Genomic DNA, 27319 nt, shown 5'->3' on the forward strand with positions numbered 1-27319 from the left:
AATACAAACATTCCTAGAGCACAGCACAGAAGTTTCAGAGAACGACTACAGGACTGCAAAAAGCAGAAACCCACGTTGATTTGGGCACCATCACCAGACAGCTGTAGGAGTAATGACAGTGTAATGATCTCTGCTAAGTCAACCAGCTGTCTAAGAATCACATAATTAATCTTCTTAAAATAATCAGCAGCACTGACACTGATTTCTAAATAAATGGCAGACTTTAAAGTAAGTCTGACTACAGCTTATGCCATTTGTGAGGGAACTTTTATTTTCACTGGGGTCATTCTAATGAGATCCTCATGTTCAATTTCTATCAGTTACAACCAAAATAAGAACTTAGCTCTTGACCTATGAAGTGGCTGAAGGAAGCCCTAAGCCTACTGACAGACACCAATTGCTGAGCAGACTCCAGCAGGTCAGAGCCCGACTTCCTTTTCAGCATTCAGTCTTGGAGCTTCACCCAGTAAAAATTCCAAGCTTTTCAGAAACTTTAAAAACAACACAAAACTGTTTTGAAAGTCCCAAACACATTAGGCCAAGTAGACATGACTTCAGACCTTGTCAAATCAAGCCTTGGGCCATCAGCCTGCAGCTACACTTTACAGCAGGATCTCAGCTGCGCTGGGACTCTGAGGTCCGTGCTGCTCTCTGTGGACAAACACTTTCACCTTGAAGACAGCCTTAATTTACAGGGCTTGGCAGTTCATTAATTCAGCTGATGAAAATGCTGTGGGGGAGCAGGGGAAGGGCCTGAACACACAATTGCTTGAGTTATGTGCATTTCTAACAATGTCCTAGTGTTCTCATGTTTCAACCTGTGCTTCAGTTTTGGGGGTCTACTACCAACTCATTTAGCTGATCTGGGATCTTTTTAATTTGCCGCCTCTTTTTGGCTGTTTGGTTGGATATTTTTAAATCTTAAAGCATTTGGGTCAGACACTTATGAGCTTGTTTGTTGCTGTTCCTTTTCTTTATGAAAGGACTCAAAGCACTTTGTAAGGCTAAAAATACTGGTATTTTAATTATAGTCAAACAGTTAAAATGAATAGTCTTTTTTGACAATTGTAGAAAGGGACATATTAAAGAACCGCTTACTTACTGTTTTTAGTACAGTCAGGTAAGTATCTAAAGTGAAAGCAGCTGACACCAGCTGACTACCTGTAGCTTCCCAATTGTAAAAGCCAAATTTATTATTTACATAAGGGGAACTGCAGAATGAGAATTTGACAAATTCACTAATGATGCTTCATGAATATGCACTAGAATGACTGCAATAGGAAAGGAGAGGAAAAAAAACAGAAGGCTGGTCAAGAAAAATGTAAAAACTTAGAAGAAGTAACACTACAGAGAGCTTATATTTACTGCTTTCATCCTTCTGCATGGACTCCAGCTATCTGTTGTTTTACTTGTCGCTGCTTCCCACCCATTTAATCTGCACCAGGCCTGCAGGACTGACCTGCTCCTACATGCAGGAGAAGTCAGCATGACCAAGCTGCAAATTGTGAGCCACGGCTCAGTTTGCATCTGGAACAGCACATTGTGGATGCAGATGGAGCTCCACGCTGTGCATTCACATAAGCTAGAAAAGCCCTGGAAGCAAAGGGCCAAATGCAGCTATAGCAGGTTTAAGATAATTCTTAGAAAAATTTTGGCAGTTCCTGCATTTTCCCAACCAACTGAATACTTGTAGACATGGCTGAGTTCCTGAACTCTTACTGCTGTCAGAAATCTCTCTGCTTTATGAAGTACAAAATCAGGCTCTAACCTGGAACACCAGAATGCCTGTGTTGGCGACAGCCAGGTTGATTTTTGTCCCCTCCCTGTCCTTGGCTGGGTGCAAGCGTATCCCGTACATCTCCAGCCGACGGGCAATCTCCAACAGCTGGAAGTCAGACTCTGCTGGTGTCTGTCCCCTTGAGAAAGAAAACAGAGAACACTCACAAGCTTGTCACACCTTTTAATAGAGATCAAGAGGTCCTCCAGAGAACAAAGAGACATTTGATCAAAGAGACTGAAAACTGTCAGAGGTATAATATCTGGTTGGTTTTTCTACATCCCCAGACTTTTATCAGCTAGAACAACAACTTACTCTAAACAAATATTAAAGAATACACAGATTTTACAGTCTATTATAAATTTTGATTGCTCCAATTCTGAGACACCTGATACATGTAGATTTTAAACCATTAGCTCTAACAGAATTTACTACATCCCTTTGTTGTTTCCACTAGAAGATATGCCATATTCCTAAAAAAATAATGAATACAAGCATGTAATGATGCCATTCATTGTAAAAGTGATTGTAATACCAAAATGAAGTATAACAGAAGGCATGAAAACATTACCATAAATGTTGTGAAGCCATAAGCATCACCATCATTAATTGTGATGAAATTGTGCAAAACTTTGATTATTACTGCCAGAGAAATCACTACCACTCATCTATTACTCAACCTAGCTCAAAAACGAAACTGTTTACATCTTGTGTTCTTGACAGCTAAAAAATACTTTTCTAAGCCCTACTGATACTTCTGTTCACCATCTTCCTAGTACAGGTCTTTTCTCCAGACATTAGGATACAAATTTGCATCATCTTGAATTCTCTTCCCCAAAATCCATAGTTCTGCAAGTTTTAGGAAAAGCACAGAGTACTATCACTAAACCCCTTCTTCAACCGATCTCAAAATACAGCATGGAAAGGTTGAAAGGCAACATTCAGTGTCCTTGAAACCAAAGGACTACTGTCAGAAGTGCCTGACTGATCAGTTGTGATTTGCAATCATACCTGCATGCACAAAATCAGCAGTAAAGCATTTTGTATGAAATAGACTGTAAAATAACAGCACGCTTGAATGAATATCGAATCAACTGTGCTTTAAACATCTAGTTATGATGATGGGAAAAAGGCAGGAGTAACCTTCAGAAAGTTCATAGGCTTTAACAGTTTTTGAGAAGCAACCTTTGAGAAACTCAGAGGTCCAAAGCTCTTTTGTACTTCACATCAAGCATATACTTACCGCTAGAAGTACTCTACGGGAAAGGAAGGCCAATAACAAAACCAAAAAAGTCTTACATGTGGTTACGGTGGAATTCCATGATTTTGTCTTCTAGTGCTTCTTGATGAGGTATATACTTGTTCTTCGCTAAGTGTTCACGATCTATGGTTTCATCAAAGTCCCCAATCTCAGCTGTGGAGAATTTCAAGAGGAGTCTATTAAAGCACCATATTACATCTGAATAATCTGCTCAATCCAGAAGAACCTGACAACTGGGAGGAGGGCAGAGAAGCAAACACAGTTCCTTGCAATCTGTTCCACGGTTTTATGATTCAGATTCCCACTACATTATCTTCCACACGTTGTTCTCTTCTCCTCTGTGTTAGTATTTGATATGTAAGAGGAAACCCCAGGATTTCTCTCATCTACCACAACTAAGTAAGCTGTTGGATGTCAGCTGAAGAGATGAAGCCATCAGTGCTGCCTTGGCTTGTGTGGGGGATAAGGGCAGCACCAACTGAGCAGAACTCATCCATCTCTCTCACGGTGCTCAGGTGCCTCTCCATGGAGCAGCCAAGCACTAGCTCCCTCTCCAGGCCCATGTTCCACATGGTAACCTTTGAGAGAAAGTCAGAAAGATGGTTCTGTTTGCTTGTTTGAACACCAGCTTGGAACCCACCTCGTGGGATTATGAAACATTTGTCTTCCTCTAATTCTGCAGCAGTTTGAGACACATTCTGTCTCCCTCCTCCTCAAAGCTGCTCCCATCTGCTGCAGTTATTCAACACTGTGTGTGCAACAGTATGGCACACCCACCTTCCATTTTGCAGTCCATTCAGTGAAATTTCCTTTTCTTGGCAGGTGTGGGGGTGAGGGGCAGGCAATCTATCTGTGGGTGCCAAATTACTATCTTGTTGCCTGCTATTCTTGGAACGTCTCTGAAAAATCCTGCTATTAGTTTTTTCACTGAACAGGCCCAGCAGCTTCAGCCTGCAAACCTGATGGAGTAATAGCAACACTGCTGCAACCAAGGCTGCTACCGTGGTAACGCCAGGGAAATTAAAATGCAGTGCCCTGGAATTAAATGCAGGATGTAGTCAGACACGTTGTTGCACAGCTGACCCAGGATATGACAGACCCACGCTCAGATACACCTGCTTCACCCATGTAAATGAACCCTTCATCCAGCTCTGCTCAAACTAAGTCTGTTCAGAAAAAGGAAAGGTTTCAGACCACATTTAAAACACTGTATTTCTGACAAACTGGTATCAGATGTACCTTAAATGCACAGGGGAAGCAACAGCCTGTGCAGGCACTGAAAATGAGGAACCAAAGCATTTGTGAATGACAGAGCAGTAGCTTTTTTGACCCAAACTGCCTGCAGACACATGATGACATTTTTTACTTTGAAGGTCAGAGGTGGAAAAGAGTTGAGAACTGACACTGCCTGATTTACACCTCCTCATTCACCCCATCTGCTCTCAATCATTCCTTAAAATGGCAGAAATACTATACAACCATTGAGAATTTCCCTTTTTACAATTGTCCCATTTGCCCTCATCTCAGAAACAGCTCTCTGCCTCCAGTCTTACTCATCCCAGTCTCAAAAATCTTCAGGGTCTGTTTTTAATGCTACCCCAAATAAATGGCAAGTTTCTGTTCTTTAAGGAAGCCATAAGCCCACCTAAGTTTGCAACACCTCAAATAACATGGGCCAGGATTCTTCAAAATGCAGTTCCAAATCCCTATGTCTGTGTACACACATGAGATTAACACACCTCCTGTTGGGCTTTCTTCAGAGTCAACAGTACAGAAGACACTTTCTTCAACTCTACATGATTTTTAAAATGTTCTCATTTTTCAACTGCTAATCCTTAATCAAAATTGTTTCCCTGGCTTTCAAGTTACTTCTGAATTTGTTCTCTCTGACCTCGTACTCAACAGGCTTTTATTTACCACCTTATTCTCCTTTTCCATCTTGAATAACTTACTAGTAGCAGTTCATCAAGAATGAGAGGAAATTATACTGCAAATATTGTGGGCCTCACATGTAATCATTCTTTAAAATCTTTTCATGTGATTTAGCCAAAGACTTATTTACACCGCTGATGCTTTTTTCTGTTACCTGGCAAGTGCATTATACATGCCGTATTCCGTCTGCATTGGCACTTCTGATACAGCCAAAGCTTTGTATTTCGGCTCTTTTCCTCTTATGACAGAATTAGAGAATTGCTTCATTTGGAAAAGACCCCCAAGATCATCAAGCCCACCTGCTAACCCAGCACTGCCAAGCCCACCAGTAGCCATGTCCCTGAGTGCCGCATCTACACGTGTCTTAAATACCTCCAGGGATGGATGGTGACTCTACCACTTCCTGGAGAAGCCATTCCAATGCTTGAATTTATATTTCCATGAAGAAATTTTTCCTAGTATCCAATCTAAAGCTTCCCTGGTACAACTTGAGGCCATTTCCTCTTGTCCTGTCACTTGTTACCTGGGGGAAGAGGGTGACCTCCACCTGGCTACAACCTCCTGCCAGGCAATTGCAGAGACCAATAAGGCTCCCCTCAATCATCCTTCTCTCCAGGCTAAACCACCTCAGGTCCCTCAGCTACTCCTAATAAGACCTTTGTTCCAGAACATTCCCCAGCTTCCTCACCCTTGTCTGGACACACTCTAGCACCTGAATGTCTTCCTGAGGGACACAAAACTGGACACAGGATTCGAGGTGTGGTCTCACCAGTGCTGAGTACAGGGGGACAGAGGATGACAGCCCTGGTCCTGCTGGCCACACTGTTCTTGGTACAGCCAGGGTGACACTGGCATTCCTGGCAACCTGGGCACTCTCTGGCTCACAGTCAGTCCATCTTCACACCTCACACCCTCACTGCAGTGCATTGTTTGCAGCACCCAAGTGTCCTCTCACTTCTAACACTTTTTACAATGCTTTTAAGATTGCCTTAAATTGAATGTTTCAAATTAAAAAAAATCATTCTGTAATATACATGCTAATTTAGCAGAAACTTATTTGCGGTCATATTGTGATTTTATGATAAGTAACAGTATATAACATTGACATAAGCTTACATACATAATATATGGGCCTCCTGGAATCAGATATTCTCCATGGAAACCACTCATTGGCACAGCATTAGTAACACATACAATAACTAACCTGCACTCTCAATCTTTCCTTTTTGATATCATTACTCTTATCATCTGTTTACTCTGATTTTTATTGCAGACAAATACATAATATTTCTTTTGCTATTGAAAAATCAACTAGAGACAAAATAAAGACAGCCATGCAAGTAAGATACAGCTATAGACTCTTACCTGAGAAAATTTTCACAGAAAAATGTTCATGAGGCACAAGATGGACAAATGAAAAGGACAACTGTAAACTTCTAGCAGAGTTGTCTAGCAAACACGACCATAAATCAATATCTCAAATGAAGAGAGACACATGCATTAGGGTGTCTGCTCCTCAACATCTTTCTTTGGGGCACAGATATTTAGTATGAAAACTCAGCTTTCCAGAATGCTGAGACTCAATTTCCCCAAATTACCAAGATTCTTTGTACTGCCTGAGATTAAAGAAAGTTAGGAACTAGCTTAACCAAGAAAAGAAATACAGCTGGATCACTGGACACTGTAGCAGGAAAAAAACAAGAGACAAAAACCTCACTAGTCAAGGATTTTATTTTTTTAAGTCTGTGCTGCCAAAATACTCAATTTTAAAACGGTATGAGGACTACAGAATTTCACAGCATCTTACTGTTACTGGTCAATGATGACCATAGCAAACAAAACCATAAAATACCTGCCTTTCCAGCAGCAATTGATGAGAAACTGCCCTAACACTCTAACAGACTATGTCAAAGACTCGTGAGATTTATCTGCTCACCTCCTAGGAGCTTCCAAATGTCTTTGTTGACTGCACTTTCCAAACAACAGCATTACAGTGCAAGTACACAACGTGGAATTGTAAAAAAGTACATTTACCATGCAAAACAACGTCTATTACAACCATTATACTTGCTGCTAAGCGGTTTTTCCTAATGTTATTCTCAAGATGAGTATCCATAAAGTCTTGAAAGGGAAAACATATACTGTCTTTCAAGATGTCATGAAGAAAATTAATGTATGATTCTACTGGACAGTGTTATTGTGCATACTTTGCAATTAAAAAAAAAGGGCTTCAAATCTATTGTTTTCTTTTCTTCCCTATCAGTTTCCTCTTAGGACTGTGATTTAGTCTGGCATTCTAAGCATGTTTATTTACTACATTCTCTAGACAGCATAGAGAGCTGCAGGAATTTGAATACCCTACTGACATGATGCAAAGTATAATAAAACAGGATTTCAGCAGAATTCAATGTTTGCCACTGCCCGCAAAGCCTACTTTTTAAATGATCTTTGGCAGCCTATCAAATGCTTTGAAAATTGAAATCCAGTGACGAGAAACTCTTCTTTGTTTGAAACAGTAAATTATCTGTGTTTGAATGCCATTATACAGAGATACAATAAATTGTCAATATGGCTTAAACCTGTCCCTACAGCAGCTACAAACAGGTAACCCTGCAAAGCATGTCCAACCAAGCATCCTCCTTATCCATCTGGAAAGAAGAAAAAAGGGAACTTACACTGCACTATGTGTGAGATTAGGAGGGCAGTGCTGGTATCATTACATGTTAGCCTTCCCTGTGCCAGGTCCTGCTTCACTTGCAATGCAAATAGGTACCTGCAAAGCAAAAGTGAAAAAAGAGTTACACAAAGCAGGAGGGAAAGAGGGGAAAGTACCCCAACCCGCACCTTCCCTTCACACTTTGGAATCTACAGAATTACCTAAGTTTAGAGGATAAATAAAACACAACAGATACTGTATTACTGCCATTGGAGCTGTACATGGTGGCTGCTTTGAAGAACCAAGATATCTCTCTTTTCCTCTCTTCCTCCCTCCATTTGGAACCAGAGCAATGAGATATGACACTGCTAGAAAACGTGACAGCTATTAAGCATTCAGCTAGAGATAATGCAGCTGCTTCTAACCATGAAGAAATGACAGATAAACCAGTGATTTAGAGTTATCTGTTGCTTCTTGTAGAATACAAAGTGAACTCTAAACTTCCACCTTGGCACTCACTTGGGAATGAGGCACAAAATCTTGATCAAACTACTCTAGCTAGCTCTGATACCTCTGCAGCCCTAATATCTGCACTGTCCATGTACCAGCCCTTTCTAAGATTGCCTCCAAACCACTTCAGCCATGCAGGGCAATTCTACACTAGCAGCTTAAATGCAGAGGCAGCAGAAGTCCAAGACATTATTTCATCCTTTAAACTTCTTCTAGCTTCAACAGAAATTGGCTTAGTTCCACTCAGTATCCAATTCTTCCCTCAAAAAAAGAAGAGCTAGCAATGGGCCTTCCAAAGACTGCAGCTCCTCTGGAGAACTCATACTAGGATCTCAATAATTTTAATAAGACTAGATTTTAATAGATTTAGACAAAAGCTCTCATTTGAACAGTGAGCTTCTGAATGAGAAGATGTAGGTGCACTAAATGAAAAGGGCAAGATGATTTGAGGAGTATGGAAAAGTACTTTGTGTGCACATACTGAAATAATACAGCAGATCTACATAACATCCTTTTGAAACCTGCAGACATCTGCCTACCCATACAAAATTCACCCTGGTAGAGGAACATAGCACAAAAATGTTATAGGCTCTTCTTCTTCAAGTGATGAAGCAGTTCCCCAAGGATATGCTTTCACATCCTACACACTGCTATGTATATATTTTCAAATCCCTTAGCATACATATTTCAAATCTAACCAAAAAAGTCATTAGGATTAAGAGACACATCTCCAGGTACAGACAGAGATCACCAAAAATTAATTTGCAGTTCACATAGTAAGAAACAGATCTGCAGAGTGTCTATTCAGAAACAGAAACGTTTCATTAATAATATCACACGGCAAGTTTTCATTCATCCCTTTATTCTTTTTACTCCTTCTTTTATTCTTTAGTCTTTACCTAGTAAATACTCCTTCTTCCTACCCCACATTTCTACTTTTCTCTTTCCAGGCCATCAAGCAATATCAATTATTTATTTTTGTCTATTCCAATGCTCTATTGCCAAAATAAAAACACTACAAAGATAAACAGTGAACATCACAAAAGTAGACTTGCTCTTTATAAAGCAAGTCATAAGGACACTAGAGCTCTCTGAAAAAGAGGACTTTGTCTTTTGAGAAGATTGAAAATAAAAACTAATAGTGAATATTCTGAATCAGAATGGAAACATGTAATTAAAAGCTAATAATATTGCAGACTAGAAAAAGAGTGAAAAGTTGCAATGAAGAAATACTGCAACAAAGCAATGTTTCTGACCATAAATGAAGGACCTGCTGGTAAAAAAAGAACTGTAACGGGTCCCTCATACACATATTTACTCACAGAGAAATAGGAGTTTTTGTGCCAATAAAATTCAAAGCTTAAATGAAGTTTTGAAATGCACCAAAAAACATTTGAACATTAAGGTCTTCTGTCTGAATATGTGTGTATCTTTCTCTACATTCTTATTTTTCATTTTATTCCTTCTCCTTTGCATTTCTCCATCTCCAAAGTCACACTTCCACCTGGGCAAACCTTTGGCATTTGTGTTGGATATAAGACAGGGTCCAATGCTGCTGCAAATCAGCAATTCACACAAAACAGCTCTCTCCCAAATGGAGGTGCAGAGTCACACATGCCCCTTCGCAGAGGGGCACCCCAGGGTGCCCATACATGACTTGATCATTCCAAACAGAGGACCCTGGTGCCAAACTGACTTCTCCTGGGGTTAGTAAAGCTCTCCCAGGACTCCCCATCCAAGGATGCAAAGGACTCCTGCACTTTGCAGAACCTCTCAGCACAGACTGCAGCTGAATCTCAGGGCCTGTTTTATCAGGTGCATTCAAGGCTGGGACAAATAACACCAAGCTAAAAGTAAGAGGCAGTCATCAATCCTCACCTAGTCATGTGAAATTCCATTTTCTCCCCTCTGTCCATGAGAGATTTAACAAGAAGAAATAGTCACGCAGCTACTAACCTTGTCAGTTCCTCCTGCAGCTGAGCGTGGTCGGGTGGGAAGAATTTTACCACAAATTTTACAACAACGTGCTTCGGTCCTAGGGAAAACGTCAAAGGAAGTTAAGAAACATCAATAACACTCTGGCCAAATATGCACCATGGTGTACAAGGGATGATTCACATAACCTGCAGTGCATGCAGACATGCTAACCTTGTGTCCTTTGTTAGTATGCAGGATATTTGGAGACTGCCCAATAAAATTTACACACAATAAAAGAGAACAGTAAGTCGGTCAAGGGCTATTCTGCCAAAACCAAGTATGTTTTTAGTAATTACATCAGTTGATCCAATATAATATATGTGCATCTACTTTCCTTGCTTCAGAACAGGAGGGAAGCAAGTGGAGTGTATACACTCTACTTTTGAAGTCCACTAGCAAATTACTACTTCTGTTTTAAGAACAGCACATTTGTTCCAATTCTTACAAGTATGACCAGCGACAAAGGGACCAATGCATCCCTGTCTTGTGAGAGGGAGAGCTGCCAGAGCATACACTTAGACTAATATGACCAGAAAAACACCTAGAAAAACTGAATCTCAATGGCAAAGCTCCATAAATAAAGAACTTGGCTGACAGTTGACAGAGAAAGAAAATAATCAGAACCTTTCCTGTTCACTTCTACTCCTTCCAGAGCTGGTGGCTATTTACAGTTTCCTGTTCTTTCCTACCACCCACTGTAGCTTCCCCCATCCCAACTCTCTCCTCCTCTTGGTCTCCAAATGTCCCAGGTTTTGCAGCAATCTCCACACAGTGGTAAATACATCTGCCAGCTCCTTCCCAGTAATAAGTCTTCCTGCTGTTTTCCTTCTATTCTGATTCCCGCTACTACCAGCCAGCAATGTAACTTCCTTTAGTCCTTTTACTGCACTCTTTTTCTCTACAAAGCTGTTCCCTCCCCTGCCACCAGTGCCTCCTCCAGTGACTGACTGAACCCCAGCCTCCCATGGGGCAGGGTCAGCCTGTTCATGTGCTCATGTGATGTATCTTCACAGCTACATCTTTTAAGGACGGGCCAGAATCAGAAAATAATTCCAGCAACATTTAGTGCAGGAGGTTGGGAATATAAAGATTGCAACCAACAGAGTCCTAATTTATTCAAGTACTCTCAGATTGAGGAAAGAAATGTCAACAAGGAAGTACTTACTTCTAATCTGTTTCATAACAGGCTTCAAAAGATCGAGCCACACCTGAAAACAAAAGAAGGTGGTGTTATCATATCTAAACAAACTAGCAGAGGAGCATTTTTAATTGCAATACCTGGATTATCAGTTAACTATTTATTCTTTCCAGTCATTATGCCTTCCTTAATAGTGGGTTTTCTCTCCAAAATTCTGGGAGATGCTCAGGAAACAGCACTGTGAATGGGCACAGTTTTCAAAGCAGTAGAGATTCAGAGAGCAGGGAAACAGTGAGGAAATCTCCCCCTCACTTGTCCCAGACACCAACAATCCCAGCACATGTTGTCAGGAGCCATTAATTTTGTGGAAAGAACAACTGAAATGAGGAGTTTAGGAAAAGACAGTCCTATATTGTCATTGAGTTTCAAACCCTGAATGACCTTGAGAAAGGGAAGTGAATGGAGCTGGTGCTTGCCTTTGAGGCTGGGAATGCTGGACAAATGGAGAAATGAGATGGCAGCAGCCTACTGGAATGGGGGACCCAACAGGAATCCCTGAATGAGGTCTGGCCATAAATGTGGAGCTCTGTTGCTGGGCTCCATGGAGGTGAAGGAGCCTCCCTCCCACCACCTGCAGGAGGAATGTTCTCTCAGATCACAGCTGTGAAGCAGGCAACAGGACAAGGTATGGGGGGTAGAAAGCTTACTTTTAGAGCTATGGAACATCTTCTCTTTTCTATAAACCTGGGAAATTCAGGCCCAGGCATTCTTAACTGGGCATAGCGTAACTTCAGTGAGTAGTTCACTTGACAGCCCATTTTCCAGGACAGTGTGTGGGTCTTCCCTTTAGCTTCCAAAAGTGAAGTAATAGATGGAAATACAGTTTTGAGAGCCTATCCCCCAATCCTGCAGTCTCAAGTCAGAAAGCCTGGAGCAAAATGTTGCAGAAAGCCAAGGGACAATCACACAGAAGGTAAAAGCCAGATGATTCACAGGGCCTGGAGACAGCTCATAGTCCTCAGCTGGTAACCACCCATGCCCACGATTTACATTTTGTTATCTCACTAAATTGCCCAGGGCCTCCCTTGAAGACATCTGGAACTTGTGGAAGAACACCCTACAACCATCACAAAGGTTAAAGCCATTAAAAACCAAATTAACTGAGTCTTCCTCTAGAAAAAAGAGTATGTTTTAGAATTATTACTTCTTTGACCTTTAGTAATTTTAGATTATGCAGACTGAAACATAACCAAAATATCAATTTCTCAAAATCACCTGAGAAGCCAGACAGGAGCAGGCCTGTATCACTGCTGCAACTGCTCCAATGCCATGTGCCATTTTTATTATTACTAATATGAGGGATTCCAGTTAGCAGAGACCTCACAGTCCTGCCCTTTCCCACGCACTCATGTTACTCAATGGAATTCTCCTTACGTTTCTCAGTCTAGGAAAGTCTTTTTCTTTTGTTTCAGAGGTTAAAGAAACTTGGTTATCCAAGAACAGCAATACAGTTTTTAATCACATGTTAAACTGGCTCTGACACACTTTGACAGCTGAATAACTTAAAACTGTTTTGTTTCAGAAAGTTTGCATATACATAATCTGCAACAAAGGTCAGGGACTTTGCCAAGTTTAATGAGAGGGGGAAAAGACACCTTGAATATGAAATAGCCAATTTACAAGATGATGAGAATAATGTATTCTACTTGATGCCAAAAACAAACTAACAAACAAAACACAAAAACCCCAAAACAAACAAACAAACCCACAAAAGACCCACCCAAAAAAAAAAAAAAAAAACCCAACAAAAAAACACTCTCTTCTACACAGAGGTGGTTTATGGTACAGCATGAGCACAGAAGTGCCTCATTCCTCTCTCTACTTTCCCAGCCATCCTACAAGCAAGTCATAACATCCTTGAAAGACTGCTGGATATTGCAAATCCATGTACTGAGTGCACATAGTGAGAAAGGTGGGGCAGAACGACAGTGCCACCACTACGGCCAAACCCAAGCAATCAAAACTTCTGCATCGTGCAGCTCCCACACTGTACCTACACCATCAGTCTGAGACTGCTTTATAGACTGGAAAGGAAAACTAATGCAGGGACTTAATTAAGATGAATGTTTTTCATTTTCCCCAGAGCTACAATGCTAGATTATTTATTTGTTAAACAAAGGCTGGCATTCCACGATGGTGACCAGATTTCAGCAGCTGGAGAATTGGGGCAGACAGCAAGGGTGATGAAACTCTGTGAAACCCCAGGCTTGGCGACAGTGCCTCGTTTTTCTTCTTGTCCCAGCAGGAAGTGGAGCACTCAGACCCTCCACAATCATCTCCCATGCAGATCCTGTCTGCTCCAAGCATGGCATGCTTGAATGTACACAGCTCCCAGGCAACTTGACATACCCCTATCAATATGTCAGATATGAGATCTGGAGCCTTGCATGTTGAAATAAACACAGCCAAATTGTGAATATATAACTTCACATGCATATGATTACATCCAAACAAATATGGTCTAAATATTTATTTTTCCTTTTACATTTCACTCTACACTGGAAAAGCAAATCATTCTCTTCAGATGATATGAATATAAAATATGCATGTGTGGTTGATTTCTCAGACATACCATTAACTGCAGGGTTTTTTACTTGCACAATGCTTGAGTTCTACATTATGGCCTTTATGAAACTCAGAAATTTTTAAATCCCATGGGAACATTCACCTCAATTGAATCATATAAACTGGTTACAGTAAGTTAAGTGTAAATAATACTCTCAGAGTGCTGCTCCACATTGAAACAACAATTCATAATCAAATCTTCTGCTTCAGAGTTTCTGTGAGTTGCTTTTGGGTGATTGAAGGCATTAATTCCACTGAATTTCACCATTCTTGGGGCACAGCTGATTAGATATGGGCAAGGTTTGTGGAGCTCCCCATTTTTAAGAAGCAAAGACTGGACCAACCAGCAAGAACATGGACTGGTGCCCTCAGATATTTGGCTGGTACTTCATTTTGCAAGAGTAGGGACCAGCTGAGGTACCATGCTCAATGCATGGAAGCATTTTCCTTCAGGTCAAAATGGCACTGTGCTTCAGGGGGTTTGTCCACCTTCCTCTTCCTCAGAGCCCTGCATCCCCCACTTTGATTGTCTGGACATATTTCCAGCCAGTCAATTCCTGCCACCGTGAGGGCTTCAGGCAGCAGCAGCACCTCAATCTCTCCTGTGTTCTGCCTCAAGCAAATAAACCACTTTGTTTTCACAAGACTGAAAACTGTTAGTTTACTTCAGGTCTCTGAGCAAAATGCAGACAGTCATCTATTTAAAACTTAATGACCTGTGAAGCAGAGAAAGTTGATCAAATGACCTTCTCTATTTTCTAGAAAACTAAAAAGCAACTGTATACACAAAAGATGTTAGGATTTGTTTCAGTTTTACATACATACATCAATAATGCCAGAATGCCATTATTAACACAGCTACATGGACCCTCTGCTGCAATGGTACTGCACAGTTGCACTGTTGAGAAAAGTCACATTAAGCTCTCAAGTTACCTCAAGCATTAGCCAAGGGTATCTGGCAGAATGCTAACCCTTCCAGTGAACTGTGTTTTATGTAATTCCAGCAGCACACTGTGAAGCAGATCCCTTCTAAAGGTTGATATCCATTTAAAAAAGAATCCTGTTCAATTCTGGTTAGCCTAGAACACTATGACCACTAGCATTCTGTTTTCATGTCTATTGTCTAATGTCTGTGCCTGCACTAAGGCATGACAGACGAGACTCCTACTGTTCATTTCATCAAGAAAAATTGTTCCTTATGCATATTTTAGCTAGATGGAAAGAACACAGATGTTTGGCTTTTTTATCAACTGCCCACAATCATCTCTTTTAGGTCACCCAGGCCACTGGCGCAAAATTCACCTGACAGGCATGAAATCCAATGTACATCAGAATGCACTAGGAAAGCAATCCAGGTAACTAGCACCCATGCTAGTAGGTTAGATGATAAGTCTAAAATAAAACTAACTTTGAAAAGAAAGTCATTAAAGACTAAGAAGTCATCAGCCCATGTCTTTCTTTGGTACATGATATGAGCAGTGCAATGCCTGAACTGATCTCAGATTCCTGAGTGTCAGGACCAGGACACCTGCCTGTGCCACACAGCTCCCCAGAAATGACTCCCATCCATTTTTGGGGGTGTTCTTCGATTTGCTTCCCTTTTTATTAACCTTGCAATATTTTATCTAACCCATTTCTTACCCCATAATGTTTTTAATTAACTCTGTCACAATCACTGCAACTTTTTTATCAGCAGAGAAAGTTTATTTCTGCACTCCAAATCAAGCAGGACTATAAAATCAAGAGTTGAGGCTCTGTAACAGTCCAGCCTTTGGCTTCTGTACAGCAACCTAGAAAAACAAAACACTTTCCCAACTTGTGTCTGAATTAGCCACTACTTTCAATGCAGATGAAATCTGACAAGAATAATCAGGTTTTAAAAACATTTCTTCAACTCCACTAGGCAAGAACAATTCTTTTTTAGAAGTCCTTTCCTTTTGAAGACTGAGGATTAAATATATCTTACAAGTAAGGAGCAGAAGGAGAGAAAACAGTGTGCATGCAGATGAAAACCAGCTGAAAATGATCCTTTTACATACCATCATCTTTTTATGATCTGGAAATTCAAGGCCGAAATAGTCGCCTTCAACAAGGTTGAGGTGGTTGCAAACAGCATCATGCAAAACTTTCCCTGGAGCTCTTTGCTGTAAGAAGAAAACAAAGCCTAGGGTTACAAAGATGCTTTTAATTAGTGGCAGAAAAATTATTATGCTAAGAAATTATTCAGCAAACAACACTGCCAAAACTGTTTACAAAATCAGTGGATATTACAACCACCCCCAAGGGCAGTTGACAATAATTACACTAGTTTTAAAGCTAAAGACTGTATCCATCCATCCATGCATGGCAGCTCCAAATCCATCTTCGGTGCATTTTTATTTTTTCAGGGAAAAGTACTGAGAAATAGAAGAGGGGGACTTGAGATATAGTTTTCTTATGCCTACCAAGGCTAATTCCTGCTGTGAATTCTTATTTTATCCCACAGCCCTTCAAGTGATGTCAGGTGGTGCGTGTACATCTGTGTAGAACACAGTGAAACCAGGGTGTTCACCTGGCATACAAAACTCCAGGGATTGAGGGTTTGCTGGATGCTGCTTGATATGCAACAGGCTCAAGCCCTGGGTTCTGATTTCATATGTGCTTATCCCAAGCTGCCTGCTGGGAGGCACTGAGGCTGCTCCAGGCCTGTCTGTGCTACCCTGGCAGAGCTGGCAAGTAATTTGGAGGAGTCAAACACACTGAAAGCCTTCCCTCTATAAAGACCAGATGTTCTAGCCCAATATTAGCTCCCAGAGCCACTGCTCTGCTGATTGTAAGGATTCTTTTCATCAGCCCATCCATTAAATCCACACCTGCAGAAAATACTACAAATTACAGTTCACCAGCAAGTCTTCTGCAAAAACCCATCTCTGTATAAAAAGGCCAATCACTGAAATCAAATATTTTTGTTCCTTGGACAAATGCACCTATTTTAACTCAAGAGGCACTGAAACACAGGTCTACACTCACTTCAGAACAAATAATAACCCATTAAATTGCACAAACCCAGCTATTACAAGAGAACAATCACATCCTGGATTTGCACTCAACCTATAGACTGGTCCCCTCCCTTTCAGCCCAGTAAATAATAGAGTAGAAGGAAACAGTAGTACCCAAGTGAAGAAAAGACAACCATTACAGGTGGGCAGGCCAGCTCAGAGCTTGAGCCCAGGCCCTGGCATCTCCAGGCACTGCCCAGACCAACAGCCTACTTGAGAGTGGGCAGCTGCTCAATCCCAAAAGCATCATAATGCAGTCTGGTCTCTGTTTCACTGGGATACCAAAAAATAAAGGCAGGCTTTTTCCACCTAGAGTGATACCCTAGGTGGGAAAAGCATCTTTCCAAAGGTAATTTATCTAACATTCTCTAATATGAACTATGAAAAGTACATGAGCACTAGTCAGGGTTATACCAGAGAAATTCAAGTGATGACGTTTTTCTAGGGAATGACATTTTCTAGGATGTATGTGCTGCCAGAGCAGCACGGTCACCTTGGTGATGCAGGGCACAATGAACCCCTCAGTGCTGGCTGTTTTTGAAAGTCTGAAGAGAAGAGCCAAGCTCACCTCTCCAAAAACTTGCTGAACAGGTTTTTACCCAACATATTCCCAGTGCTTCTGAGAGACCTGAGCCACCAGGAAGCAATATTCAGTCAAGCCATTAACTGTTTGTTAATATTTGTTGTAGCAAATATTAGCCTCATGAATACTGTAAAAAAAAAAAAAAAACCACAAAGAACAATCACTGATAAAAGTACTAATTTTTTTAAGCATTCACCATAACCTTGCAGTAACTGAAGTAATTCAGAGTAAAATGCCAAGAGGATGCAAAGAAGAAAGGGAAAAAAAGACCTCTGTTTTTATAGATAGAGCACTTTTGATCTGACACAATGGCACCCCCAGTAAGTCTCAGGTGCAAGTGTATTTGAATACACTCACTTCATGTTCTCCAGCTTCATTAAACCAAAAGCATTCCCAGTGCTCACCACCCAGCCTGCCCTGACCATTGTGCCTTGCATGGCAGTTCTGACAGAAAGCCTCCCACACCTTCCACTCCCCCTGTCACTGTACATAGGCACAAACACACACACACCATCTCAGTGAAACAGCTTCCTGCTAAGGGCACTTCATCGGAGGCCACACAAGAATATTAAACACATTAGGCTGAGCGCAAGAATGATATTATTTACTGCTCTGAAAACACACCTACAAATAATTTAGAAGTAAATACTCCTGCTTCCAGACTAGTCTCAGGTCTTCACAGTTTGGCTGGAGCTGCTAGAGAGAGGAAGAATGGGTTTATCAGCCATCCTCACAGCAAGAAGCCTTCCTACTCCTGCACAACCAGAGGAACAGTAACAAGCGAGTGAGTGTGTACGTATGCCTAGCTAAAGTATTTGATGGATTTCTGTCTGACAAAGATCAAACTTAATCTTTCCTCACTGGAAAAAAAAGTATCTCTGAGTGGAGATTTTTGACCAACAGGAAAAAAAGGCAGAGAGCCACACCACTCCACATCAGCTGAGAAGAGCCTGGCTGTCTGATCTCAGGCCATGAGTAAAAGCCTCTGATGAAAACCTGCTGAGAGTTTTCACAAAGGTTTTTTTTCTTACAGGCATTTAAACGATGGAACAGCAGTCTTCCAGTATTTATGTCACTTGGCATTTTCTCTGGAGTATGCCTCAATAAAATCAAATGCTTCTTACTCTAGTATTTGTAAATATTATTATTCTAAACTCATCTTATCTTTGATCAGTGTATCTCAAAATAAAATCTGACAGTTCCCTCAAAGGAAATGCTGTGCATATAAAATCTGCTGAGATTTAGAGCCTGATGAAACTCAGTCTTGCAGGACCAGAAGGAGAAGTACGACATCCACAAAAGCTCACAAGGTTTCAGAGAGATCTTGATTCAGTGTAGTTCCATGACATCCCTACTAAAAAATTTAAACACAGTAAATTAAAAGCTCAGTCCACTGGGTATGGAAGCAAACCAGGAGTCATTCAGGGCACAGTAAACACGAGCTGACAGAGGGAGCATTCAGGAATGAGTGTGCCACGCCAATGACATCATCTGAAGTCAACAGTTGTGCCTGACTTCAGCGTGCTTACAAGGCCTAGGAGAAAACACAAGTTTTCCACAGAACCTGGAAGGCATTTTCCAACCATGAAGCAGGGCCCTGCTGCCATGTCTCAGACAGCAAGTTCTAGGCAAGCTTCACTGGCTCCAGTTCTGCAGCCCCATGGCAGCATCTGCTTAATGCAGAGCTTGGCTGCTTTCCCTGCTCCGTGCCAGCATCATCTGCTCCATGGGGTCACTGACAGGGAAGCATGGAAGCAATGGAAGCTGGGGCAAGACTACACCTCCAGACCACTTGCTGCCACAGGCACCACCACCCTGTGAGGCAGCCAGGGAAAGGAAGCAGGAGGGCATGGTATCCTGATGGAACTCAGCTGGGGGAGGGTCACAGGCAGTGCCAGGAGCTGGGCAGCACCTGCAGCAGGTGGCAGTCCCCTGCTCCTGTTCCTGCTGACAGCCAGACTCCTGTACAACCAATGAAAAAATACTGCAGCTCCAGGGAGCAACTCTTCCACCCCAAATGAGCCATCTGAGCACACTGGCAGGGAACTTCTCCTGAGCAGTACAGCTGTATCTTTTACCCCGACAACAAGGAGCCCTGACATCTGTTTGAACCATCTGAGATGAGGTGAGCCCCAGCCAGACTGATATACCAGAGAATTACTATTTTTCTCTTGATGTGGTATTTACTTATACCAAAATAACATTAGACATTTATTACAATGAAAAGAAGCTCAATGGCTTCCAGCTACATATTCTTATTCCTTAATGCATTTTGAACTGATCTTTCATTTAGCTCTGTGAAATCACATTTTAAAAGTAGCTTTACATTTTCAGGGAACGTCAAGTTCTAAATTATGAATAATGTGCATCATCACATTTAGCTGCAAGCCATGAAGGTACCCAGTCAAACTAGCCTGCTTTATGCATTATATATTCAATATTTTGCTGTCTTCTCATTACCTCAGTCCTACTCAATTCAGCCTCACTCTACTCCCACCAAAATCCAAAACAGTATATTGCTTATGATCTTCCAATCGTGAATATTTTAATAGGCTCAACAATTCTTTCCTGTTCTAGCAAACACCAGTCCTTTTAAAAAAATATCCCTCTAATTGTTTAGACCAGTTTAGACACTTTGACAAAGAATGCAATACAATTTGTTTTTAAAAAAAAACCCAGAAAGTACATGGCTACATCTGATAGCCATGATACAAGATATTCAGAGGTTTAAAAGAAGCAGGTTTGGACACATTACATCACCTCCCACAGTTAATTCAGCAATTATTTCACTAATTATGTACCAAAAAATAAGTGTATATGTTTATAATCAAATAGAGGTTTCACCATTTTTTATCTGTTCAGCGAAATAATCGCCGATCCCAGCTTGAACAAGATCTTTGATTGAAAGGTTTTTGGTGTTTGTTTTTACATTACTGAGCAGCAATACCAGCTTAAAAGAACCAAATAAAATAAACACTTTCTTCTGAACATGGAAAAATACAAGTCTGATTTTTGGTTGAAGTAAGAAATAGCTTCATGTGGAAACATAGACTACTCTGTTCTCCTTCTCGTCTTCAAAACTGCTGCAAATAGGTCAGAAAGAAGTTTGGGTTGTTTTGGGTTTTAATTACGCTTGCTTGTACAGCAGTAACAGCTCATAGGAGAGAAAATAATTCCTTTATGTTCATCCTAAAGAAAAAGGTACATTCATTATTCACACCTGCCACCACATAAAAGCAGGCACTTCCACTGACACCCTATCACTTTCTGGGTGCTCAAAGGGTCTAAAATGCAATGTGACCATTTGGTCATGCTAAATATTTTACAAATACTTAAACACTATATGGCACAAAGGTTAAGCACAAGGTTTAAAATGTATTTGGTCTTTCAGGGTTAATGACAAAAAAAAATCCCTTCCACAGATCAGCCTTATATCAGATCAGCCAAACCAGATTGCCAAATTATTTTTATACTCTCATTTAACAACTGCATTGAAATGATTGTGAAAACTTCATTCAGTAACTTCATTACTATGCCTGAAGTCATGCACAGTTGTAATCACTACTAAAAATAACAACCCCATGCTCTTAACAGTACAACTTTCTCGGTTATTTGAAACTGTTAAAAAGGGTGTACATATCTACAGTTTTGAAATGAAAGAAAACCAACCAAGAACTGTTTGTGATAAGCAAATAGTATAAAAATAACCTCACAGATGAGATTGAGCACAGGGTTCTTAAACAAATAACTCTGTCAGAAATTTATACTTCAAAGAAGGCTCAAAAACTACTCACAGGAGAACAATGCTGTCAGCATCTGAAGACAAATTTCATATTTTAAACAGTTCTCCTTACTGGCAAAAAATGAAATGCATAATTCATATTTAGCAAAAGTCTCTTTCCTGAAAGGTGGGATTAAAGGCAAGAATCACTGGTCTGAGTGTTGTTGCTCTGGACCCAATACTGCCAAGACACTCGGAGACCCTCTGCCCTTCTTCTCCTCTCCTCCCTTTCAAAGCGTAGGTGTTAATCCTATAGGAAGGATTAGATGAATATAAAAATAGCATCAGACCACCAAGATAGCTCTTACACCTGGGCTTACTAGTTTTTACCTGGCTGTTCAGCTTAGACTGGGTAGTTGAGAAGTGTTGGAAGAAGTGTGATTCATCCCTCCTACATAGCAGGTCAAAGAAGGGCAGCAAAGTGACGCCTTTGAACAGAGCAGCCACACACTCCCACACTGCTTCTTAGCAGTGGACCTGCAGCCACCAGGTATGCATCCCACCTGAAAAGAGGCTGCAGGAGAGGCAGATTTTTATGATAAATATCTTAAAAAGAATGAGGTGCCTTTAGGTTTCCATGTGAATGTAGCTGAGGGCTCCGCTGCTGGCACGTATCCCGCGTGCTTTCGCGCAGACTGTGCGCATACCATCAAAGGGCGGGCTGAGGCCAGAAGCAGCAACAGAATAAGGCTCTTATGCTGCCGTAAAAACAGGCGATTGATCATCTGCTCTGTGTGCACAATGAGGCTATTTAGGGCTCTTTTCTTTCAAGATTTTAGTGGACTGCTTTTGCACTCACCACACAAGCCGTATTCCATTAATGCCAGTGGCTGCCTTCCACAGTCTCTGATGCACACTTCTACCCTTCGGTCAGTTTTGGTAGTGGGGTGGCACCTTTTTTTACACAGCATGATTTTAAGATATGGTGGTTTTTACTTCAGGTATCTGTCACCCTGGTTTTTTGAGATTCTCTAAGCCTTCTGATGTTGACATTCCTGTAGCGAACTTTCTCACACACTTTCTGTAAACAACCCATTGTTTTGCATTCCTTTATGGAGGAGGAGAGAGTTGATGGACTGTTGGGTTAAACCAGTGTCAGTGGAGAGGTGTCACTGTCACCCTCCAATCCACTGTCACCTTTGTAAAACTATAAATGTTGGAGTCAGAAAATAAACTGTCTCTTTTCTTCTTCACCCTGAGAGCGGTGTGTGCGTGTGTTCTTTCGTGTCCTACAGCGACAGGTATCTTTTACTGACCTTAAAAAAATGCAGCTGCAAACCTAAACTTTCTCCCTCCCACCACTACCTATCAGCTATGACAAACTTCAACAACAACTATTTTAGGAATTTCTTTGCTAACCAAAAATCAACGTAGTAAACAATTAGTGAGGCAGAGTACAAAGAGAAGGGGTTTAATAACTCTCTCATTTGCTTGAATTTCTGGCATGATCTCCAAAAGAAAACTGCAGTTTTCTATATTTGAAATATGGATTTGTTATTGTAACCATGGTCTTGGATTTCTAATCATGACAAACTGGTTTATGTCAAAATAGAGGGACTGCTCTTGCACCTTAAACTCTCTTCCAATGCCCAAAAATCAAATTCAGTAGAAATAGCCAACAGTAAAATTTAGGTGAACAGTAAATACTTAATAATCCACTTTAATAGTTAAATGCTGTGGAAGAAAAAAAAGAAAAATATTATCTAGCAAAGCTAATGAAAAGTTTTATGATGCAGCTATTTTCAGTACTGCTTGGTTAAGCTTTCTCTTATAGCAGAGTCAGACTAATACAAACCTCAGCTACAGTAAATCCTCAGGTAACTGCACATCTCCATAATTACAGTACAGTAAAGCTGTGGAACTGGAGCCTCTGCTTGGTCTATTTTCACTTGGCTCATAAAATTGCAGTTTTGCACCTTAATGGGCAAACCCCACCCACATTGTATTTATTATATATGCCATTTCAATGTGCATGAGAAGACACAAAAACGGAGGAGAGATGGGCTGGGCACCTTCAGGACTGAGCTTTTCATATCACAAACCACTGTGTCATCTCCAGGTGTAATCCTCCAATAATTTGATTTCTTTTCAGTTCTTACAAATGCAAACTGGTAGTAATACTGATTTTATTTGCCATCTTTCAATTATTCAGATTTCTAGTGGACGTTTGTTACTGCAGAATCAGCAGCAACCACCACAAAGCTAGTGGAGCACTTTGTAAAGAAGAAAGAGGAAGAAAGGGGCAGATTCATGGAGCCTGGAGAACTTCCTCCTCAAGTAGCTGTAGAGACAAAATTCCACAGAATTTGTTTCACACATTGATCCTTCTTTCATCAATGCCAAAGAAAAACTGAAACTCACTGGCTAAACACCACAAACCATATAAACCAAAAATATTCAGCTTTTGGCTGCAGTAGTCTAAGGACACATCTGTTTATTACAAAATGTTACTCATGGTAAAAAGCATTAACAAAATATTTCATTATTAGTTTCCTGGTTCACTGGTTCCTTTGGCTCTGTTTACAGCATTTTAACTAGCTGGCATCTAACTCTCAGATAGAAAGTAAAAGTGATCTTGTATGAACTTTTCTGTACTGATTTTACAAGATCCTACACTTCACATATATGTAACTAAAATTCACCTAATCAATTCAAAAATGGTGGTCTGATCACATCTTCTTTTATGGATTCAACTGGAAAACTTCATTGTTATCTGCCTAAAACTCCTCTAAGAAATTGTCCCAATGGAGACAAGACATTACTTCCCATGAAATGTGAATGCTTATCTCAGTAATGCCAAAAACCCCTAACCCAAATTCAGGTCTCTGCAGAAGCTAAATAGTCCTCCTGGAAAAAACCAAACCTTGTTTCTTATAGTACAGCCATAACTTCCTTGAGATAGGTGTAAAACATTTGTGGGAAATCAGCAGTGGCAGAGCAAGTCTTTTAAATAACTATTAAGGCTGCAAAATTTCACACACCAACAATTAAATGCTTAGACTTCCAGTGGGAAACTCTTGGCAGCACCACTGTTACTAAAATTACCTTCCTTGAACATCATTAAAATGCACAGTGTGGACAAAAAAAATGAGGCATTAAAAGAACAATGAGAAAACTTACTAAAAATATGTCATTTCCTAAATTAGCTCCTGTAAATGCTGAGTCATCTCTGCCTAATTTTACTAGCAAAACTAAAAGTGGTTTGTGGCTGCTGTTCATCCCCTTAGCAAGGCAACCATCCACTGCTGGAAGTGACTATTTTCCTTTCTGGGGAGTAACATCCACATGATGTACTCCAGCCTCAGAGCCTTGACACTGCATGGTGATGACTTGCAAAAACCAGAGCCAGCCCATCACAAATTTAAGATCTTGGTGTGAGTTGCAGGGCAGATGCATTAAACAGCGCTTTCCCCAAGATCTGAAACACACAACTTAGCAAATCAGCATGTAAGAAAGGTGGAGGGCAACAATACTTTTGTGCTATACGGCTTTTTTAAAACCAGGTGCATGTTAAAAATTCGTCACTGAAAAGCTGTGTCTGGTTCAGAGGAGCAATAAGGGAGGGAGTCACACCAAAGCCATTCCAGCTGTGACACCAAAACCCTTAGTGGAGACACAGGAGGCCAGCAGGCATCTCTCTAACAAAGATTACCTCTGAATTATCTATGTTTAATTGACAGCCAAGAGTGTAACTGGGCAGATGTCTCCATCTGGCATGGGCTGCACCTCCACCACAAGCTTCTGCCCGTAGGGATGTGCCTGCCACCATTCTGCAGCACAAGGATGCCCCCAAAACAAGCCCAGCATGTGCACTGTGGGCACTGGCTTTGGAAAGCACACCACAAGATTTCTTTTCAGAAACCAGATGGGAGTTTGATGTGAAGCTGATAGAACCTCATTTTTTAGAACGTTTTCTTTATGGAAAGCTCTTTTACTAAAGCTGAACTCTGGAACCAAGCATATACCTGTCAAATAAATGTTGGTATTACTTTCTCTCCCTCCAAGCAAAAAACTGAATGAGTTTAACCCCCAGCCCTGGCACTATTTAGTGGCACACTGCGCTCGTTGTTTCTTGGGAAGAGCTGCAACTGGGGCTCAGAACACTCATTAAAAATACCTCAGATTGAATTTCATAGCCCACAACTTTTGAAAAGGAATATAATGGCACCATTCAGTGCTTTCAGTGTAATTCAGCAGCGTAGCAGCCAGCGCATAATTGGGGATGGAAAACCCAAACTCTGTGACACCCCTCACCCCTTGCCTCCCACTTTTACCACTCCTCTCTCTGTTTCAAGGCCAAAATCATTTAACCACCTTCTCAAGTTTTCTTTTTTTAATGTTAAGAAGTGCTTGCTTCTCTGTTTTGTTTTCTTTGCCTGCTCATTTTTCCTCATTTTCTTTACACATAAGCAAACACTTTGCTAGAATGAAGGAGTAGGCAATTCTTAAGTCGTCAAATGTAAAACCTTTATATACAGACTGGAAACATGAGAATATGAAGTGTTATGAGAATATGGGAGTTATTACCATAAAGTCAGGTTGAGATGCAAAGCAGCTATTTATTATTTCTATTTGGATACATTTTAGTTCAACCATGATTGTACTAAAATCCTTTGAAGAAAATAATTTCATTTAAATGCAAGTCTAAGACCTGGAAAAAAACTTCACAACAAACCCCAACAAAAATAAGAGGTGTTCAGGGAAAATATTAAATCCTAAATCTAAAGAAAAAACAAATGGCAACAGGAAAAACCCTTCCATCAGTCTCAACATTACTATTAATCTCAGAAAGAGCTCACACCATCCAGGACTGTACGTATTTTACTTTTTACTTTATCAGAGGCAGGAAAGCACATTTTAACAACTGGATACTGAAGTTTCCAAAAAAGGACACTCCTAGATGAAACCTTCAGGCTGCGGCTGTCGCTAAGCTATAATGTAATAATTTTACACCCTAAATCTTTGCCTTCAGCTAGGCCTTGCTCCAGCTGGATGAAGTGCCCTGACAGCCAAAGTGCAAGGCAGGGTAAGGAAGACAACCTTGCATGCAATTTAAATTAAGAGTTTCTGTAGAACCCATTTGGTACCAGCTTGTCTTCTAAAACTGATGTGGGCTGTCTAAAGAAAAGCTTGGCTGCAGCATTCTGCAACTGCTCCAGATTGGACATGGAGTAATCTTGTCTTTATGTGTGAAACTGAAACAGAGATGATCTGATTTCATTCCTAATGAGCAAAATGCATATCAACAACACATTTTCATGGAAACAAAACTTGCAAGGGCAAAACAAGTCTCAAAAGCAATCCCTTCTTTTAAGTATCTGAAAGGCAGAACTTCTGAGTAGTTTTTTGCCAGTCAAATCCCCAATACACAAGAGTTTCTTGTTTGGTTACACAAGACCTGTCACCAGCCTGATGGATGTACAGGAAATGTGTTCATCATTTCTCTAAGCAGCCTCAAAAGACCTTAAAACTGAATATACTTGGAGTCTGATCTGTCTTTTAAACATGCAAAGGCACAGGAAAAGAAGTGACAACTGTCTTTACTCTTAGGGTATTTGCAAGGGGAAGACACTCTGCTTTGGGCATCGCTGAAAAGTGCTAACTTTCGTTTGGGACAGAAACTAGAGTGGACATAGGAGTTAGGGGAATTGGTATGGTAAGAGTTACAATAATGGCTGCTTCTACCAGCAGATTTCAGATGCACCTCATAATGATGTAGTCAAGGCATTTCAAGAAAACATAAAAAATAACTACCTCCCTCCTTTTTAATATAACTACATAGTTTTCAGAAAGATGCTCAGGAGCTTTTCCACTCTTTCTCTGTAGCCTGCCTGCAACTTGCAGTGTCTCCTCACACAGCAGATGCTCTAAAAATTCCATCCATGGGTCATCTCAGGTCTCTGAAAGGTGGAACTGCCTCTAGACTGCAGGAGTCTGATGAATGGTTATGTTAGCAAAAACCACACAGCCATAGCCATCATTGAGGGGAGCACAAGTGCAGTGGTGCCGGTGTGCACTGCAGAAACAGGACTTCACCTCCA

At 40.8% G+C, this 27319-nt stretch overlaps 1 protein-coding gene across 5 annotated transcripts in view; it reads right to left on the minus strand.

Moving 5' to 3' along the window:
- FARP1 (FERM, ARH/RhoGEF and pleckstrin domain protein 1) overlaps positions 1-27319 on the minus strand; it is a 200725-nt gene that overhangs the window by 51952 nt on the left and 121454 nt on the right. For all 5 annotated transcript variants that reach the window (XM_084201342.1, XM_084201341.1, XM_084201340.1 and 2 more), the window contains exons 3-8: positions 15916-16020; positions 11279-11321; positions 10093-10171; positions 7646-7743; positions 3077-3191; positions 1769-1916 (exon numbers count right to left, since the gene is read on the minus strand). In XM_084201342.1, the coding sequence (XP_084057468.1) occupies positions 1769-1916; positions 3077-3191; positions 7646-7743; positions 10093-10171; positions 11279-11321; positions 15916-16020 (588 nt within the window). The remainder of the gene's footprint in view (positions 1-1768; positions 1917-3076; positions 3192-7645; positions 7744-10092; positions 10172-11278; positions 11322-15915; positions 16021-27319) is intronic.

This window comes from Fringilla coelebs (assembly GCF_963513975.1).
Source record: "Fringilla coelebs genome assembly, chromosome: 2".
In the NCBI taxonomy this organism is placed as follows: Eukaryota; Metazoa; Chordata; class Aves; order Passeriformes; family Fringillidae; genus Fringilla; species Fringilla coelebs.